At 47.1% G+C, this 20838-nt stretch overlaps 1 protein-coding gene across 1 annotated transcript in view; it reads left to right on the forward strand.

Annotated features, from left to right (window-relative positions):
* LOC131591803 (plexin-A4-like) overlaps positions 1–20838 on the forward strand; it is a 417581-nt gene that overhangs the window by 342856 nt on the left and 53887 nt on the right. Inside the window, exons 11-16 of the mRNA XM_058862866.1 lie at positions 1224–1320; positions 4329–4519; positions 8539–8690; positions 9283–9400; positions 15005–15141; positions 16760–16927. Coding sequence (XP_058718849.1) covers positions 1224–1320; positions 4329–4519; positions 8539–8690; positions 9283–9400; positions 15005–15141; positions 16760–16927 — 863 coding nt within the window. The remainder of the gene's footprint in view (positions 1–1223; positions 1321–4328; positions 4520–8538; positions 8691–9282; positions 9401–15004; positions 15142–16759; positions 16928–20838) is intronic.

Consider the following 20838-nt stretch of genomic DNA (forward strand, 5'->3'; position numbering starts at 1 on the left):
ACAGTGTCATGAAATCATCCAAGTCAGTAGTGAAAATACTGAGTAATGCCAGACTCAGGACAATATTCCTTTTGAAACACCCTCCCAGCTTGACATGGAATTATCTGTTTGGTTTTTTTTGTTTAATGGATTTTGCATAAACCTTATGGTGGCCTTTCTTAGGTCATATTTCCCTGGTTTGTTTATGGTGATCTGCTGTAGGATAGTAGCAAATACTTTCCTGAAATCAGGATAAATCACATCTGCTGCCTCCCCTTTATCCACAAAGTCATTAAGCCTGTCAAAAAGGAAATTAGATTGGGTTGACACAATTTGTTCTTGACAAATCTGTGCTGGCTGATTTTTATCACCTTATCATCTCGCAGGTGCTTATAAATTGATTGTTTAATAATTTGATGTACTTTCTTTCTGGGAAGCCAAGTTAGGCTGACAGGTCTATAATTACACACTGGCTCCATTTTCCCCCTTTTCAAGGGGTTTCCCTGATTTTGAGACCTCACTCAGCTTCCAAGAGTTCTTCAAGACATTCCTAGAGTGAACAACCTCACCTAGACACTCAGCACCTTTGGAATACACAGCAGAGGCACAGCTGGCTGGAAGACCCAGAATGTGCAATTTACACCTTAAAGCTGCACCCAACTTGGAAAAATACTTTTCAAAGCTGTGCTCAACACCCAAAAAATGGATTTCAAAGTTAAGGCCCATCACATGCAAACGTTCTTCCATCATGGATTTTTCCAGGTGATAGGAGAAGAGGGAGTGGCTTTAAGTTGAAGAAAGGTTCAGATCAGATATTTTGGCTGTGAAACTCTGGTTGCCCAGAGCAGCTGGGGCTGCCCCTGTATCCCTGGAAATGTCCAAGGCCAGGCTGGATGGGTCTTGGAGCAGCCTGGGGTAGTGGAAGGTGTCCCTACGTGGCAGGAGGTGGCATTGGATGATCTTTAAGCTCCCTTCCATCCTCTTTCTGGGATTCTACAAATAGTCACCTAATGGATAAATGGGCTTTTGTGAGGGGCATGGTTGGAGATCCACAGCTTTGGGAGCATCCTGTGGCATTCTGGCAGGTGCTGCTGACTGGGGAGGTGACAGCTCCATTTCTCTTGCTCTCCATGTTCTGCACCCCCTCTTGCCTCACCCCATCCCCTCCCCACCTCCAAGCACTTTCTAACTCTGGGTTTGGGGCTTTTTTTTTGTTTATTTTGTTTTTCCTCTCCCACTTCTAGTACTCGTACGAAGGGATGGAGATTAACAGCCTGCCAGTGGAGCTGACAGTCGTGTGGAACGGGAATTTCAACATTGACAACCCGGCACAGAACAAAGGTAAAGAGTTATTTCAACTTGTCCTTGGAAGCGGTAACCTTAGCAACGGGCCCTCGCTCCCTACACTTAACAAAGCCGCCACCGTCTCCCCGTGCTGGCTGCTGCACACTTGTTCTCTGCACTCTGCAAATTACCAATTTTTGAGTGCTTTGTATGCCTCCCCCCAGCCCTCCAATTCTCTAATTCCACCTGAGAAATGCGACTCTCCCTCCCACTTGTGTTGCTCTCCCTCCCGCTTCTCCCCACATCCTCGTGTCTGGTTTTCACGCCCTTCCTTCTTCAGCTTTGTCTCCCCCTCTTTATTTCTCCTGCAGTGATGCTCTTCAAGTTAACATGCCAGGAGAGCGGGCTCTCTGCTCAGAGGCAATTTAGTAATGAGCAGGGGAAGGCAGAGGGGGAGCAGAAAGGCTGCGGCTCTCCAGTGGGAGAATTCTGAGCAAAATAAAATGATAATGATAAAAGGGATCTGAAAACCATCTGTGTTTAACCACCACCGATGGCACAGGTTTGATGTGTCCCTCGCAGAGGGGGCTGCACATCCAGCCACGACCCTGAGGCAGGCTGGGTGTTCCTGGAGATGGATGGTCAGTTCACATCTTCTTCTTCCTTCTTGTCTTTCCACCCTGGAACCTTCCCCCCAGGCAACCCCTCTGCTTGGCTGCCCCGAATTTGCAGCTCACACCTGCAGATTCTCTTCTTCTCACATCATCACCTCTCAGAAATGTCTCCCTCTCTCTCTTTGACTCGTCGTGGACACTTCCAGCAGCTTCTCCCACTCCATCTGTCCCCATCAGGTATTCCCACAGTGCTGTCACCCCGTTCCACACCCGCACTCCTGCTGAGGTTCCCACCAACACCACCTTGAACCTGGAGAGCAGCACAGGGCAACTCCTCTCCCCATGGCACAAACCCCATCTGCCCTTCTCCCCCTCTGAATGGCAGAGTTCCGGCACCAAAATCCCAAAACTCTGTCTTTTGAGGGTTAAATCCACTCAGCAAACACAACAGGCTGGAGGTTCCTGCCCAGCCCTGGCACTCAGGCACGGCCTGTGCTGAAACTGCCACCCTGCCTCTACTCTGAAGCTGTCTCCTTTTCTCCAAGCTCTGCCACGGTGTTTCCAGGACACTGCTGATTTCCGTGGGCCCAAACAGTGCCAGGGGCTGTGAGAACCTTTAACAGTGTGGGTTGGAGGTCAGAATTTGGACACTTGCCCCTGTCCTGCTTAGTTTTATGCTACCGTAAAATGAGCACCCCTGGCACAACGTGGTCCACACTAAAAGTGTAAATCCTTTTCTTGGGCCACACTGAGCTATCCTAGGTGATGTGGGAGTAAAATTAATAAAATTACATTAATATTTGATTAAATAAAAGTGATAAAATATGATCATATTTTCGGACTGTTTGTGCCAGTAACATAAAACAGACCAGGGGATGAACTCAAGAATCATCTGTAGCACCCAATAATCTTGGGTTATTCCAAGCCAAAATGTTGCAGATAATGAACAAAAATAATGGAAAAAATGGAAATAATGGAAAAATAATGGAAAAAAATCTGCAGCACTGGCTGGTGGCTGTCCCAGATGAGTAATTTGGATATTATCATCATGTTTTTGGTCAGGAGGAGAGCTTGGGCATGTTCTCATAGAGATACCACATGGAAGCAATACCACACTCTCATGAGGTGACCAAGATGCCACTGCTTTCACATCCAGCATCATCACGGGCTGGACTGGGAGGCTGAAATGCTAAACTGACCCAAACCTGCTGAATTACCTACAGAGGTACCCACTGGTAGCATCTTAAGCAGAACAACTCAGCAAATTTATGGATATACAACAGAAAACTAAGGAAATAGGTGTATCCCACAAGGTCTGGAAAAAAAAAAACTGCGCTTGACAGATGTTTTGCAGGCTTTCTGGGGTGCTTTTGGGTACTTTTCTTACACCCACCCTGGAGGAATAAAGAGTTTCTGAGTTTTTCTTGCATTTGGCCAATACTTGCTGACTTCTCGGGGGAAGGTATGGAGAGACAGAGCTTTCAGCACAAATATTTCCAAAGCCTGTGAGCTCTGGGATTGTGTATGAAGATAAAAATCACTTTAGTCACCTATGGACACAGAAAAACAGAAGCACAAATCTCCCAACATGCCCACAAATGAAGGAAAACCAAAAAGTCTGAGAGCCTTGGTTCTGCCACCTTCATCTTCCAGGAGGAGAATTCTGCCATCAGTCCCCTGTGCAAGCCAGGCCTCAGTGTCTACATCGTAAAACAAGGATAAATAACATGATCTCATTTCGTAGGAGGACTTCAATATTTTTAGGCTTTATTAGAAAAAGCTCTGAGTGCTTCTAATCACTTAACAGCCCAAAATGGAGCTAAGCATTAATCACTGCTGTCTGTATTAGAGTGGAATCAACTCTGCCTCAAAGTGGGAAGCAGACTGAATTTCTGGAGCAGAAGAAGGGGTAAAGGCTGTTTGTGAATCCCTGGAATCAGCCTCATAACGAACCATTTACTGTTATCTTTTGGGATTTCTGTCAAGTGGGAAACCTGAGTGGCATCACCTTAACACAAAATTCTAGGGAGTTTCACACCCAAGTTTGAGCTGTGGGTTGGCCAGGTCTAGAAAATTCTTTTAGGATGAAGTGCTGAGTCTGAGGTTGGTTGTTGGTGACACATTCAGTCTGTGAAAAAGGAAGGGACTGAGGCCAAATCACTGCCCAAGCACCATTTTCTCCAACCTCCTCTCAACATACTGAGAGCAGCATCCTCCTTTCTGCTCTCAGCTTCCAAAAACACCTTTGATGAAGAACGAACTAAGGAATGAACTTTAGTTCAAGAAGGACGTCCACGTTTCCTCCCCCACCATTACTCACCCCCCTGTAGGGTTTCCATCCTGCCTCTGGCATGAGCAGCCCAGAACACTTTCCCCTCTTGCTCCCACTGCCACCCCACTCTCCTGTGCCATCTGCCTCTCTCAGCTCCTGTGTTTTTGCTGTCCCTGCAGTTCACCTCTACAAGTGTGGGGCCATGCGGGACAGCTGCGGACTCTGCCTGAAAGCCGACCCCGACTTCGAGTGTGGCTGGTGCCAGGGACAGAACCAGTGCACGCTGAAGCAGCACTGCCCAGCCCAGGACAGCCAGTGGCTGGAGCTGTCCAGCACCAAGGGCAAGTGCACCAACCCCAAGATCACGGATGTAAGTGGTGGATCCGCAGGAAGCTGGGGGATTCCCTTTCCTTGGGTTGTTTTCCTGATTTGGGGTTGGGCTGGTGATGGGAAGGTCAGGGTTGAGCTCTGCTGGGTCAGGAAAAGCCTCAGGCACTCTGGGGATGTGAGACCATGGTGGCTTCAAAGGGAGGAACACGTGTCCACAGCTCAGGGGTGACCTTGGGTTAACACCTGAGGGCGTCAGAATTCCAACCATAACCCCCAAACACAGGGTGCTGGTGCAACCTGAGGAGCCCCAGAGCACCTGACCTGCCCAAAAAGGGCTGGCAGATGTGGCATCAATCCCTCAGGAGACCTTGGCCTTCTAGAGACATCTGAAGGTGAGACAAGATCTCCAGTGGCCGGTGTGAGGGTAAATCAAAGGACCCCAAATGCCTCTTGGAGCAGCCTCTCTGGTCAGCCTGGCTGAGAAGGAGGTGTTGAGTGATCCCAGAGAGGTTGGAGCTTTGCTGACAGGAGGTCAAGCTAGAGGGGAGGTGTAATTTATGTTTTTTGGCAACATGACACAGACAAAGCCATGTCCAGAAAAAAAACCAAACCTCCACTGACTCCAGCAGATTAAACCCTTTTGTTTGTCCTGCCCCTGGCTGATGTTGCGAGGTCAGAAAAGTCTTCACAGAGCAAATAAAGCCCTGTAGAGTTGTCAGGTGTCCCTTTGGAAGGCTCAGGGAGGAGGCAGGAGCAAGCCTGGAGTAGGAAAAGTTGAGAACTGCCCTGTTGAGAGAAAGAGAATGAGGACAGGGCTGGGAGAAGGGCCTGAGGAGTAACACTGTTCTTCAGGAAGTTCCCTATTGATTGTGGTGGCTGGGCCAAAGGAAAAGCTGGAGGAAAGGTTCAAAAAGGAAACCAGAGAATGGGAAAGCCATAAAGACAAGGAGCAGAAGAAGGGAGAGAAGGCAGGGGAGGCAAGTCAGGCCTGAAATCTAAAGGGATTTTTGTCTGCTTTCTTAGGATGCCTTTGCCATAATGCCAGGCACATTTTCAGGGTCACAGGACAGGCAGCAGGACAGACCTGAGCCTCCAAAATGAGGGCTCCAACCCTTCCAGCTGCCTCCTGCCTTGAGCACAGGCCTTACTCAACATGAACACCTTTCAGAGTGGCCAGGGCCTGATTTACCACTGGGAAAAGTCAAGAGAGAAATGAAACAGGGAAAATATGGGGAACTGCAACAGAGGAAAATCCAGCCTCCACAGTGGTGGTTTAATAGGAATAATTAGGTGGGTTATTTTCCTAGAAAGCAAGAAAGGCTTTTTTAAGTTGTTTTTGATTCAGATTCAAAAATTGTGGGTGTAATGGAAGAGCCCTAAACTGCTATCTCTGCTTGAACATTTTGGGGGAGCAAAGGCTAGGTTGAATCTGCTTTTCCCAGATGTTACTGAAAATAAACCCTTTCCCTGTGTTTTGATCCGTCTCCCTGTCATTCACCAGCTTTCAAAGCTCTCTCTCAGTTGAACTGTTGGAGTTCAGTTTATTCTGATGTTTATGGCTTATTCTGGTGTTTCCAAGCTGGAGGTCTCTACTTGGATTTATCTGAGACTGGTAATTCTGACCTCACTTGAACCACCTGAAGCTGTGAAACCAAACCCAGACAGCCAGAAAGGACAGTTACACCTGAAAATTCAGCTTTGATGCCTTGAAAATCGCTTGGAGCTGGGGGAAACATTTAAAAAATATTTTCAGATTCTCAGACATTGTAAAACAATGATAGAATTTGGCATGGGGCAGCTGATGGATGATCAGCTAAAGCAGAAATCTAAAGCACAAGGACGTGGGCGTGCAGAGGTTCTGAAGGTCCACTCACATTTCCCTGCCATATTTTAACCCTAATCCTTCATCTCCAGGCTCTTTTTGAAAAACAAACCCATTCTCCACCCTACAGCTCCAGAGGGGCAGTGCTTCAGATTCTGCTGGCATTTCCTCCAACAACTCTCTGAGCTCCAACAGATCATTGCAACACTCGCTCATGAAATATTCCAGCTGCCTGCTGCAATCCTAAGTAGCTCTTGGAAGGCCTTTTCCTGAGCCATTAGCATGGAAGTAATCTCAAGTGACTGGATATATATTGCAGCTAATGGCAGGTCTGGAGCTGTGGGGCAGGAGCATCCAGAGCCTGGAGAGGAGCCAGGGCTGGGTCTCTGCAGGGAAGAGGAGGAACAACACGTGTAGTCACACTTGTAGGGGCACTCACACCCCTTCCAGCACCCATCTCCCCATTTCTGTACCAGCTCTGGCATTAACAGAGCCACTCAGGGAAATTAAAGGACTTAGAGACTCACTGAGCCATAAAAAACTCCTTTAGGAGCAACAAGCAGCAGTTGATATGAGCAGAGACTGGAAATTGGGATGCAGCTCTGGGTCTTCCAGAGGAAGCTGAGGCTTCCTGGCAGCTTTTGTTTCCCTGCCTGGATTTTCCTCTCCAAAACTGACAGGTCTTGTGCCGCATTTTTCACCTGTGATAGAACAGGCTCCTCCTCTCCTGTTGTGAAAACAACCTGGTAACACCTTCCTCTTGGTTGAATCTGTGGCAGAGCTATGAAATGGGGTTTAAAAAATCTTCCATGTGAACCTGGGAGAATCCCAGGCCCTCCTGATTTAAGGAAGTGGGTTTTAAGGAAATAAGTGGGTTTTGAAGCTGGTCTTTACAAATTAAATATTGCCTAGGGAGGGATTCAGTGGTGCTGTGTTGGCTTTGGTCTAGGAAATTTCCTGTTGATGCTTTTTGAGTCACAGCAAAAATTTTTTGAAATCTTGTGCTTCAGAGAGCTTTCCCTTTCCTCTTTCCCTTTCCCCTTTCTTTTTAACTTCCCTGGAAAACCACCACAAATACCTCCTGGTTCCCTGTAGAGTCAGAGATGAGTCACACTCACTGAGGACTTGGTTCGCAACACCTACAATTAATATCCTAAAGTTAATATCCTAAAATTAAATATCCCCTAGAGGTGCCTGGCTCTCCCTCCTTTTACTAAAGATGTGCCTTCTAAAAATCGCCCTTTGGGTGGGAATTACACCAACCCTGGTGCCAGGCTCGGGGCTGGGAAGTGCTTGGGAGCAGCTCTGCTCACACCAGTGCCTCCCCTTTCCCTGCCAGCCCAACTGCTACTGCAGGGCATCGCTGCCAGCCCCAGATTCCCAACCTGGCAGAGAATGGAGACAATTAAAGGTGATTCCAGTGTTGTTCCAATGCTCAGGAGACAGTTCCAGTGCTGATTCCCACCTGGCTCTGGACAAGGATGGTGGAGACCAGACTCTGTGAGGGTCTGGTGCAGGGCCAGGCCAGGATGCAAACACCATTCCAGCAGCCTCCAGGTTGGGATGGTCGCTCATCTCATGCTGAGATTCAGAGGCTCCACAAATGATCTGTCCATGCTCCCTGTCTGCTCTTCCAACAGCTCTCCCAGGATGGAAACTGGAGCTCTGTGCTGGCACAGAGCAGCAGCTGCTGCTGTCTCAATCACCATCCACCTCCTCCACACCTAACCCAACACCCTGCTCCTGCTGTGGCTTGGCCAGTTTTATTCCAGATGGACATTTTCAGCTGAATTTCTGGTGCATGACCATTACCTACCTCCAGAAGAGAGAAAAACCTCCACGAGCTTTGGGCTGAGAATTTAGGATTTCAAGTGACTGGCTCAACCGCTTTTGTCCTTCTCTTTTTCTTTCTCACATTTCTCTCCACTGTGTCCCTCTCCTGCCTTTCCATGGCTCACATCTACAAAGTGCAGAGCTCAGCTGCAGTTCCATAAATCCCTGCTTCTAGAAAGAAAATCTCCTACTCACCTCTGGATGGTTTGCAAGTAGTTAAAAGAGAGTAAATGAGGTCTGGGGCAGAATTTTGCATATTCTGAGTATCTGAAGTAGGTTTGTTCCCTCACCTGTTCAGCATTTACAAGTGCCCCGGTGATCCCCAAAAGTTGTCTGTTCTTTCACCTGAGAGGATTCTGGTGCTTGGTTTGATTGTTCCCCTCTCTCTCGGCTTGTTTCCCCAGATCAACCCCGTGACGGGTCCCCGGGAGGGCGGGACCAAAGTGACCATCCGTGGGGAGAACCTGGGGCTGGAATTCCGGGATATCGCATCCCACGTCAAAGTGGCCGGTGTGGAGTGCAAGCCGCTGGTGGAAGGGTACATCCCAGCAGAGCAGTAAGTGGGTGTGTGGCAGAGCAAAGGCCACAGCACACCTAATGCCATTCCTACCTGCAGGGCCTTCCAAGGACTCCATTCCAACCTGGGAATTGCGGGATGGAGAAGGCCATTCCCCACGTACAGCTCAGGATAATCCATTTATTTAATAATCCTGTTATTACCATTTATTTAGGTGAACCTCATGGCAAATGTCCTGAAGTTATCCCGGTTTTCACCAAGCAGTCACCTCAAGGTGTTCAATTCCAGTTTGGAAGGCAGAAATCCTGAAAAACCTCTTGCTAAATGCAGGAGTGATCATTAAACCTTAAAGCTGTCTCCACCATGCCAGGCTAGATCTGAGATGGATAGAGCCAGACCTCAGCCCAACATTTCTGTGTGTATTTAGGTAGATTTACACTTGCCCCCACCAGAATCCACCACTTTCTAAAGAATAACTTAATCCACAACTTGGATTCTGGATGGGACAGAAGAGGGTGGGTTAATTTAGAGTCCATCCCCCAGCACTGTGGGCTCTTTACTCCAATTCCACCTTACCAGCACCACCAAACCATCCCTCAAACTCTGCTCCTGGTTGATATTTTCCCCTCAGGATCGTGTGTGAGATGGGGGAGGCCAAGCCCAGCCAGCACGCCGGATTTGTGGAAATCTGCGTGGCCGAGTGTAAGCCAGAGTTCATGGCCAGGTCTTCTCAGCTCTACTACTTCATGGTAAGTTCCTGAAAAAAGTTCTCTGTGGCCCTAAACTCCTTGGCCTTGATCCTCTTTGCTCCCTCTGTCCATTGTCTGTCACCATGTTGAGCCTCCGAGCTCTTTGCTGCCGTTCTGGGTGCACCAAATTGTTCATTCCATTTCCTTTTAACATCTTGTTCCCAGCAAAAATAGCTGGTCTAATTAAAGTTTTAACAACCTAATAATAGTCCAGATTATTAGTCCAGTTACAGTTCCATGCAGCCGTGGTCCAAATTAATACAGAAAATTCTCATTAATAGTTAAAAGTGCTGAACAGGAAAGAAAAGAAAAAGAGATCTAGAAAAGGGAAAAAAAATTCCTAGTATCTTTTTATTTTTTTTGAGTGTGATACTCCTGCTACCAACACCCCTCTGGCTGGAGCCACCAGAAGAAACTTAGGGGCTGCCACTACTCCTAACAACCCCTGGATCTTCAGAGCATGAGTGTGATGGTCTCGATTGGGTTTATTTCTTCTCCCTCTTGGATTGCCCCAGGTGTTTATTCATCCCATCCACACCAGGAGCACTGGGGTCAGCACAGATCCACCTCAGGCTTCTGGTGAGCTGTAGGATGTGTCTGGGGCTCAGTGCTGGTGGGCAGCTGTTTTGGATGCTCCATGATGAAACGAGAGACACCTGCGTGCTTCAGCTTCAGTTCAAGTGCAAACACATGTTGTACACTGCGCCAGTGCTTTTTTCCTCCCTTCTGATGATGTTCCAGGTCCAAGAGACCTGATTATTCCTCTAAGACCCCTTGCTGGGGACATGCAAGCATTGTCTGGCCTTGATCTGTTCAGATCTGTGCAGGTTTGAGATGAGAGGGTCCCTTTGTTCCCATCAAAAGCTCTCAACTCCTGCAAGAGAATGGGTCTCTTCTGAAATTATTCACATGCCTGAGCATTTCTTTATGGTAAAGGGAACTTGTAATGAATGCAAATGTCTTGGATTCCCCCCTCGAGCTACACAAGTTTCTCTGTTCTCTGCATTTTCTGATGTCACTCAGGTGTTGCGGCAGCGGGGGCAGAGAAACACCTTGAGAGAAAGCCCCTACCAGGCAGCCAGAAGGGCTCTTTCCAGGACATTACACTTCAACGTGTCACCTTTGCTACTCTTGGAATTACTGTCTGGTTTTGATCATCCGTGTCCATCTGTGACAGCTTTTCCCTCTGCTTGCCGCCTTCCCAGCTGCCAGGGCACGAGCACGAAGCCACCAGGGTTTTCTCTGCTGAATACCTCGATACCTTTGTGCTAGACAAAAAACTCCCCCCAAAAATACAGAAACTCTCCAGCCTGCCCATCATATTCCCTCTCCCGTGTCCGGTGCTTTCACAGTGGGAGCTGTGTTTTTTTGGCTTCCTCGGATTTTTCTGCCAGGAGGGCAGAGATGCTGTTGCAGGAATCTCGACGTGCCTTGGCATCCTGCAGCGGTGCATGGCAGCTTGAAGGGAAAGAAGATGTTTGAAAACCAAGGAAAAGCATCACCTGGGAGATAAATGTCACTTCCTGACTCATGGCAAATCTCCTGGAAAATTGATTTTTGAGAGGTTTGAAGGAAAACTTGGTCAAAGTTGGCCAATTGGTTCAGCCTTTCCCCGTCTTGCAAGAATTCAAAGAGATGATGGCTTGGACTCTATTGAGTATTTAATTTCTTAAAATGAAATAATAAATAATAATAATAATAAAAAATTAATAATTTTTTTAGTTTTAAGAAAGAAGTGTCTCAGTTTAGAGATGCCAGAATGGTTCTTCTCCACCTTTCTAACCAGAACTTTTAAATTCAAATAGCTGCTCATTTGTTTTAAACTCATCTGTGATCAAAACCTGCAAATTGCATTAGAATGTACAATAAGCCAAGAGGGAAACAAAGCTGAAATGAAATTTATGATGATCTAAATGAAATATATTTTTTTACAGTTATTCATTTTCTTGCTGTGATTATTGCCCCAGTCCTGCAATGGAAAACATATTACATGTTCTTCTCAATTCAGGTACTGAAGAAAGTTTACCTTTATTCTGGCTTTAGATGAAAATATCATGTCTCAGTGCAGGTGCTGTGGACTACTCTACATTTCTTCTAAGTCTGCTGCTAAGATCCTTGTTATTTTGGAGACCATTTCCTATCCATCCCTTTCATCTTCTCCCCTCTTGCTGTTACTGTGGAACCTCTAGAAAGGAAACCCAGGTGCCCAAGCTGTGTTTGAGTCACATCTTGCTCTTCCTGCATTCCTAGGAGGAATGGAATGGGAACCAAGGTCTTGACAAGCTCCATGGGGGGCAGTTTAGGCCCAGCTCTGATGGTGCTTCTCCATGGAAAACCTGTGTGCAGGAGATGCTGGATAGGAAAGAAAGGGTTGGGGAGCTGAGGAAAGTAGGTAAAATCCCATAAAATGCAGAAAATTTCCTGTTCTCTTTCCCTCATTGTCACTTTCCAGCCTCTCAACAATCCACAAGACTCTCTTGGAATTTTCCAGTGCCTTCCAGCAGCGAGGACATGGTGAATAGTCTGGAGTTCTGCTGTGGATGTGCTATGCCGTGTTCACGGAGGCCACTGTGAATAATAAAGGGTTGATCACAACTTCAAAAGCTGAGCCACAAACCCATTTGTGAGATCAGCTCCAGACACAGCAGAGCTCTGTCAAGGAGTGTTCCTGGTGTGGCTGTGGCCTGTGAGGATCCTCACAAGGCCATGGCTGCTTTATCCACCCCAGGGAGAGGGCAGGGAACCCACCCAGGGGTGGGACAAAGGTCTTTTGGGTCTTTAACTCAAATGTTCCTCTATGATTTTTGAATCAGATACTGCTGCAGTGCTGCTGTGTAGGCTTTGGGCCCCAGGCTGGCCATTCCAAACCCATTTTCTCCCAGGTGGGAGGTCACCTCCCAGCTGCAGCCACCATGGTCAGCAGGAATTTTTACTGGTGGGGGTGTCCCTTAATAAGGGAGTTGCCATCAGAGCTTGAGGTGGTACCCAAAATATAAAGGAGCAGTACTGAAGTGCATGCTTTGGATTTTCATACTCTTCCTGTGGTTTTTAACCCATTGAAAAAGAATGGTAGAGAACATTCCCAGAAAATCACTCTCCAGGCTTGGAGAATGGCTGGAATGCTGCCCAGTGGAAAAGGATCTGGTTGACAGTCAAGAAGCCAATGGCACCTGGATTGTATCAGGAATAGTCTGGCCAGCAGGACCAGGGCAGTGCCCACCCCAGAGGTGGGCACTGCTGAGGCCCCATCTCAAATCCTGAATCCAGTTTTGAACTCCTCAGGGAAGGGAATGCAGCTGGAGAAGGGTCTGGAGCCTCAGGAGTGGCTGAGAGAACTGGAAAGGGGCTCAGCCTGGAGAAAAGGAGGCTCAGGGAGGACCTTGTGGTTCTGCACAACTCCCTGACAGGAGGGGACAACCAGGGGCGTTGGGCTCTGCTCCCAGGAACAGGGACAGGAGGAGAGGGAACGGCCTCAGGCTGGGCCAGGAGAGCCTCAGGGTGGAGATTGGGAAAATTTCTTGATGAAAATGTTGCCAAGCACAAGCTGCCCAAGGAAGCAGTGGAATCATTGCCCCTGGAAGTGTTCAAGGTGCTTAGAGAGGTGCTTCAGTGGTGGCTTTGGCAGTGCTGGGTTGATGCTTGGGTTTGCTGATCTAAGGGGTCTTTTCCAACCTCAAAAATTCCATGATTCTAAGTATAAAACCAGCTTCCAAACCATCAGGTGAAAACCAGTCAAGTTTAAACACAAGAAGTGCCCAGCTCTGACAACAGATCCTTCTACAGAGCTGTAAGTCTGATTTTCATGTTCTGCCCTTCCTCCAAGAGCTGCATTTTGAATAGGAGCAAAATGGAAAAATGGAAATCTTGCCGCTGTTTTTCAAAATGATTAAACCAGAGGGGCCTGGGAACAGAGGTGGCTCTGTGTGTGTGAGAGTGGGAGCTGTGGTGTGTGTCAGGTGGTTTTATAAACATGGATTAATGGTCTCCAAAGCTCAATAAGGTGACTGCGTGATGTACCTGCTCGCTCAGAGGAGCTGAGAGCTTCAAGCACTTGTGTCATCATTCTTAAAGAGAGGGGGAAAGAAATAATCTTCATTTAAATGCATATAGTAGCTTTTCACTTGGGACTGAATGGAAAGTTTTTCTATTAAAATGCAAATGAAAGAATAAACTGTAACTCCAAATTTCTCCCTGAATATTGATGTCTCCTCTCTGCATTGTGGTAACAGGGTGATCTGTACCTTCAGAGTGTGAGTATTTTATCTTGATTTGGGGAAGAAGGGAGGATAGCAGGGAAAGAAAAAGAGGTTTGAGATTTGGGGCCTCTAAAAGAATTGTGCCCTTTTTTGATATATTAACACAGTGCTCTGTTAGGCTGGGAAAAGAGGCTCAGAAAATCAGCAGGAAAAGGGAAAAGGTGTTCAAATGGGCAGTGCTGCTTTTGTGGCTGTGGCATTTCAGAGGACACCTCAACAGGAGCACCACCACCACGTGTCAGGGCAGGACAACTCGAGGCTTTCTCAACATCCAAGTCAGATAAGAGGAAGATTTTAGGGTCATGTGTGGTCATTTTGCATCAGGGCAGGTTCAGGTTGGACATCAGCAGGAATTTCTCCATGAAAAGGGTTGTTGAACATTGGAATTGCGCCAGGAGGAGATGGAGTCCCATCCCTAGAGGTGTTCAAAGAACAACTGGATGTGCGCTGTTCTGGTTGTCAAGGTGGGGATCGGACACAGGTTGGACTCGATGATCTTGGAGGTCTTTCCCCTCCTCAGTGATTCTGGGATCCTATGTGGGAGAGGCAAGAACAAACTCAGATGTTCTGCTGAGCTACAGCTCTCCTCCATCCAAGGGGCAATGGATTCCCACTGCCAGAGGGCAGGGTTAGATGGAATATTGGGAAGGAATTGTTCCCTGTGAGGGTCTTGAGGCCAAAGAAGCTGTGCCTCATCCCTGGAAGTGTCCAGTGCCAGGCTGGACAGGCTCCCAGGAGCAACCTGGGGTAGTGGAAGGTGTCCCTGCCCATGGCTGGGGGTGGCACTGGATGGGCTTTAAGGTCCCTTCCAACCCAAACCATTCTGAGATTCTGAGAATCAATGAATGTGAGTGATCTTTTCAAAACCAAACAATTTTCATCCTTTGTGAGTTGCACAGCTTGGAGGTGGAGATTCCCCATTAAGATCCAATCAAAGCAGTTCACTACCTGATTTATCCTGCAGAGCTGGTGTTGTGTGACAGAAAAAAGACCCCTGAGCTGTGCCAAACAAGCAGTGGAGATGAGAGATTGGGACCCAAGGTGCTCCAGGCATGGACCTGTCTTTGCAGGAGTATTTCTGAGTGGCTACAAGGGCAGATCACATTTTGGAGGGGTGAGAACAGATTGGAGTTGGGTCTCAACTCATCCCTCCAAACCTGGCATTCGAGCAGAGGGTCTCTGACAGGACTGGCGTCACCCCAGGCTCCTTTATCAGCCAGAAGACATGGCCAGCCTCAGAAGTCCCAACGAATCCTTGGGGGTGCCTCCCTCTCTCCACCACTAGCAGGAGAGGGAAGGTCCCTCTGCTCCTCTGCCGTGTTTCCAACTCCTCCCTTTGTCTCCACAGACTCTGACCCTCTCTGACCTGAAGCCAAAGCGAGGACCAGTGTCGGGTGGCACCCAGGTGACAATCACAGGCAACAACCTCAACGCTGGCAGCAACGTCATTGTGACCTTTGGGCGACAGCCCTGCCTCTTCTACAGGTACAGATGAGCCCTTCCTGCTCCTCGTGCCCAGGTGTGAAAGATGAAATTCTAATTAAAGTCAGGAAACTTCTCCTGCAGCCCTGACACCTTGTCCCTCAAGTGCCTCCTTTGCTCGTGGCCATGTCTATGCTGCAACAGGACTTGTGCATTCTGCACCATGCACAGCCTTGCTGGCCATGTTTTGGGGAGAGAAAATAGGATTTATTTCATTGTTTTGACTGGTATTTGATGTGCTTTTTCCCGTGGCCTCTTGTCAAATTTCAGTACGATTCTCCACGGTCCTGTGCTCTGCTACTTGCTCTGGGAGTACGTCGTTTAAAAGATTCATTTTCATGTCCCAGCTTTAGTAGAGGTGACAAAGAAAATCTGACAACATCAGTTCGAAGCACTAAACCACCTCCCTTTTATCCCAGAATAGTCCTGTAGCGCTAAGAAATGGATGATTTGCAACATTTTAGCTCTGTGCTGGCTCCTGTTCAATGGCGCTTCAGAGAGGCTTAATGTCAGTGTTACCTGCTGGATGTTCCCTGATCCCTGTGAGAATGAGGCTGAATCCCATTCCCAGAGGCTCCCACAGCTCAAAACTACCCAGGGCAACACATTTTGCTGCCAGTAGCGATGGGGGCTGAAGATGAAGTTGGCACATTTCTCCCAAATATGTCCTTGGCAGAGGAAGCGCTCATTCACAGGAGACCTGGGAGCACTGCCCTGGGGCAATGCCCTTCCCTCTCCTGGCTGTGGGGATCCTCTTTAGCAGCCTGTCATGACTGTGGAGCGATCCAGCATCCAAAATTCAGCAGGGTGAAGTCACAGTCTGTGATTTGAAATGCCAAGTGGGAGCCACAGCTGCTTGGAGATGCTCGCTGAAGACTGGGGAATTTTAGGAGGGATTGGGCACTGTCTTTTGGGGGAATTTAGAGGCCACCTGGAGGGTGCAGTCATTGAAGGTGACTCACAGCCCCATTTTAGGGGTATGAGATGAGGCTGCATCACAAATCACAGGACTGGGAAGATTGAGAATATGTGGTGCCTTGATTTTTGATGCATTTTGAAAGTAATGCAGACCTGGAGCTGGCTTTTAGACCCCGCCAAAAAGAAAAGGTTTATGCAGAATCCTCTTTAAATATAATCATAAAATGCTTCCCACTGTATTAGCACTTCCAAAGGTACCAGGCAGGCTGCAAACTGCACTTAAACAAGAATTACAGTCCTAATGTGAAGTAAACTTTATGATCCCAGACTGCAAAGCTGAGGTGCAAACACCCCTTTTATGAGCTGCTGCTGCACATGTCTGCAGGCAGGAAGGAAACATCCATCAAATATTTAATCACAGAGAAATATTTCTGGAGAGAGACCTGGTTTGGACTGCCCTTGGGGTTCAGATTTTACTCAGGGTCCTGAGAGATGAGGGCTCATGTGGTTTTATTTAAACCAGTGAAAAGGTAATGCCACTTCCCGAGACACTGCTACACGAACATAAATGGTTCACACTGAGGTTCACCTCTTCAGTGCATAGGTTTGGGACACAGGACATAAGAATAAATAGTTGGGCTCTTTTCTCACCATTTTTGCTGCTGGTAGCACCTGGTTCACGTTCGTTTTCTCCTCCTCCCAGGAGATCCACCAAGCACATTGTCTGTAACACCACGGCCTCCTATGAAGGCTTTGAGAAGGTGAAGGTGTCCGTGAGAGTGGACAAGGCCAAGATCCACCAGGAGCTTCACTATGAGTATGTAGAGGATCCCACCATCCTGAGGATCGAGCCTGAGTGGAGCATCTTCAGGTGAGTATCCCATGGAAACCCTCTCACAATTCCCATGGTTTTTAAAGGAGCACTGCTCTGATAACTTTGGTCCTTGGTGTAGAAAACTGATTTCCAAGCATTGTGTCCACCAGGAATTTGTGCAGAGATACTTCCCCAGAGGTAATAGATCCCTCTGTTAGAGGGTGGATTAGAGTGAAACGACACTGAATGATCAGTCTTTGTAAATATATAAATATATATATTATATATAAATATATATTATGTATATATAGATTTATGTATTTATATATTTATATATTTATACACATATTATATAAATATTTGATTGTTGGTTTGTTTGTTTATTTATTTATTTATTTTAGAACAATTTGGAAAGCAGCTACACCCCGTTTTTTTTGCTATTATCTCTAGCAATATGAAAATATAAAAGCCCAAAAATATCCCATAAGAAAATGCATAAGAAAGAAATGGAAAGAATGAGAGTAGAAAGACTGCTCCACTCGTTGGCTCCACAAAACCTGGTCATTGCAGTTTTGATGTCTGTTGGTTGAAGTGATGGTCACAGACTGGATCCATCAGATGGCGAGGGGCATCCCAAAGAAACGATGGAGACAATCCCCAGAACACAACCTCTGTTGGGTTTGTCCTCAGGTTCAGGTGGGAACACCCAGCGGGCAGTTTCCTGCTGGATGATGGAAAGTCGAGGATCAGGAGTCTTTGACAGTTTCTCAGAAGACACAGCTGCCTATTAAATTGTCAGTTATGTCCCATCATGGCCCATCAGCAGCGTGAACACCTTCAGGCTCCGTGTGAATGTCCCCTGGGCGGGGAGTTATCACAGCTGGGTTCACTCCATAAGGACAAAGTTCCCACCTCCCTGGGTTCCCCTCTTTCCTCACCTGGTCCAGCACCAGCTGCAGCCTGAGCTGGGCTGTGCTCAGCCCTGGCTCCTGGGTGGGTGCTTTGCCCATCAGCAGCTTGTCCTGAGTGTTTGAGCCACCAGCATCCCGTGTCTCCTCCAGTCTCACACTCTTCTCCCTAGACCTGGGAGGACTGGACAATAGTGTCACATTTACCTTATCCCAGGTTCTCTCCACACTCCAAATTCAGTTTGTAGGTGTATTTGGGGAGGGGTGGCTTTGGTGGTCACAGATGAGCAGCTGCTTCTTTGCAGTTTGCTACAGTGGGCAAAAGCCTGTCCATGATTTTACCAACATTTAAGCCATGAACCATTTCATTCTGTCACAGTTTGTGAGCTGCAATTCCTACCTTTCCCACAGCCTTCATGGACTTGAAATTCCTACATTTCCCACAGCCTTCATGGACTTGAAATTCCTACATTTCCCACAGCCTTCATGGACTTGAAATTCCTACATTTCCCACAGCCTTCATGGACTTGATGCCTCAGGACTAAGCACTCCCTCTTTGGCCATGGTGCCTGAAAGCCCCAGGGCTCTGTCTCCAGATGAAACACAACAGGAGCCCTGCTCCCTGCCCTATCCAAGAGCCTTTCTCCTCGTTAGGAATACCTTTTTCTCTTCACCCCCTTGATGCTGCTTTGGTGAATTCACAGGGTTCACATGAAGGTGCCTGAGAGCAGTGTTTGCCCTGGTTGGGGAAGGCATCAAAGTGATACCCAAACTCTCAGAAGCCTGGAGAAATGGGCTCAGAAAGGGAGAAATTGGTCATTAAATGCTCTGGTATTTCCTTGAAAAGATACAAAATAAGAAATCTTAGTCTCCCCTCATTCATCCATGGCAGCTCTCTGCTCCCCTGTCAAACTGGACTGATTGGAGTCCCTGGGGATTAGGAGCAGGGCTTGTAAATCCCCCCAGTTCGGCTCCCATCCCAAAGATGTTTTCACAAATCAATTAGTGCCTTTAATTACCGTGAGGGAATTTACTGGTTTAGCAGATTGAGTCTTTGCACGTTGGGCTCAAAGCTCTAGTGTCAGGATTTTCCATTTGGGGCTTTTATTTTCAGTCAGACTCCAGGTTATCAGTGAAATGAGAAATCCCTTTACTCCCTCATAGAGTGAGTTCAGTGCTGCTTAAAAGGTGCAAGATTGACAGCCTAGGAGAGTGAATTCCTGAATATCCCCTGGAAAGCTGCAGCACAGGGACCTTCCTCCACCTGGTATGGCTGAGAGGTGAGGAGCTCTCCACAGCCTGCTTGCTCCTTGGTTTCTCTGCTGAAGCTGCCAGACAGAGGTGAAGGAGCAGCCAAGGAGATGTCTCAGGTGTAAGCAAAGCTTTGGCCAGCCTGGAGGTGCTGGATGGACGGGATCTCCCATCCCAAATCCCAGAATAACGGAAATAAGGGTGAGGTGCTTGTTTAGAGGGTACTAGATTATTTGGGGGGTGTGTAGCTGCTAGGATGGATGGCTGGGACTGCACTTGTCTCACCACTCATGGAATTATTAAGGCTGGAAAAGACCTCTAAGATAGGTGACTCCAATTCTTAACCCAGCACTGACATGTTCACCACCAAAATGTGTCCCCAGGTGACACATCCACACAGCTTTTGCACACTTCTGGGGTTGATTTGAGCATTTCCAGTGATGGAACATTTTTGGATACAACCTCTTCCCTTTGCTTTCCTCATCTGAAACCAGGGAGCCTCAACTTGAGCATTAACAGACGCCCCATTTTAACCAAACCTACCCGATTTCATCCTCCTCCTTAAGCACTTTTGAGCCACTCCAAAGGTGCACAGCCCTGGAGAAGATGGAATATCCAGGATTTCCCAGGGTTTGGGGTGTCAGGGACAGTTTTTGGTGCTGCAACTGCGAGGCTGAGCTGTTCCCAGCGAGAGATGATTGCCACTAAACCAGCTTTGCAAAACCAGTGAATGAATGTACCAAGCCTGGCTTAAAACCTTTTCAAGGGCTGTTTTTCAAGACAAAAAAGAAAAGATTACTGCTAATTTACTTCCATAGCCAAAAACACACAAAAAAAATTAAAAAGAGTCACGCTGGGCTGGCAAGTAAAAATGTTATGAGGCTGCATTAATACTTTTGATCTGGGTTTGATTTGAGTTACATCCAGCAATTACCTGAGTCTGCAGGCAGAAAATGATACTCAGGGTCTGTTGGGGCAATAACCAGTTAAATTCTGAGAGCTTTTGGCACCTCTGTCATTTTGCTAGGCAGCAGCAGGTCTCTAGGCTTTGCTCCCACCTGGCTGACCATCCAGATGCAGCCACAAATGCCAATGGCTGGTGATTTTCAAGGCAAGAAACAGTTTTATTTACTTTGTTTTCAAGCCAGAGATGGTTTGGGGGTGATTTTAAGCCTTCAGCAAACAAAAACCTGCTTTACCTTTTTTCTTTCCCTCTCTCTGGTCAGGTGCTGTGGCTGTGTTTATTACCTGTGGTCTGAGCCTGCAAGCTCAGATTCCAACCCAAACAGAGGATTTTTGACACGTGGGTTTAAAACTGTGTGCACAGATTTGGTTTGATTAAATAAAAGGATTTGTGTTTATATAGACACACATACCTGTAGGTGTGTTCACACATTGGATTTTTGTGGAAGAGGTAAAACTTTGAGCCAAGTAAAGATATAAAATCCCTTCCAGTTTGAATCAGCAGAGATTAATTATATTAGTAATTAGTAATTAAATAATGATTTAATTATTAATGAATTATGTAATAATAGCAATAACAATATTGTTTTTATTATTATACTAAGGCTCACAGACAAAATTCAGAAGACTCTGGGCAGTGGAGAAAGAATAATTTGGTTTATACACTTCTGGGTTTTGAAGAATGAGCTCTCCCTGGATGGTGTCAGGAATCTTTGCAGGGAAACTGGATTTTGAGGAGAGGGTATTTTTCTCTGCAAGGCAGAGAAGGTCTCTTGTAAACAGATGTGTGACTTCAGCAGGATCCCTTGTGCATTCAAAAAACTCATCCAGATCTTGTGGAAACAG

The sequence above is a fragment of the Poecile atricapillus genome, chromosome W (genome assembly GCF_030490865.1).
Source record: "Poecile atricapillus isolate bPoeAtr1 chromosome W, bPoeAtr1.hap1, whole genome shotgun sequence".
NCBI classification, from domain to species: Eukaryota; Metazoa; Chordata; class Aves; order Passeriformes; family Paridae; genus Poecile; species Poecile atricapillus.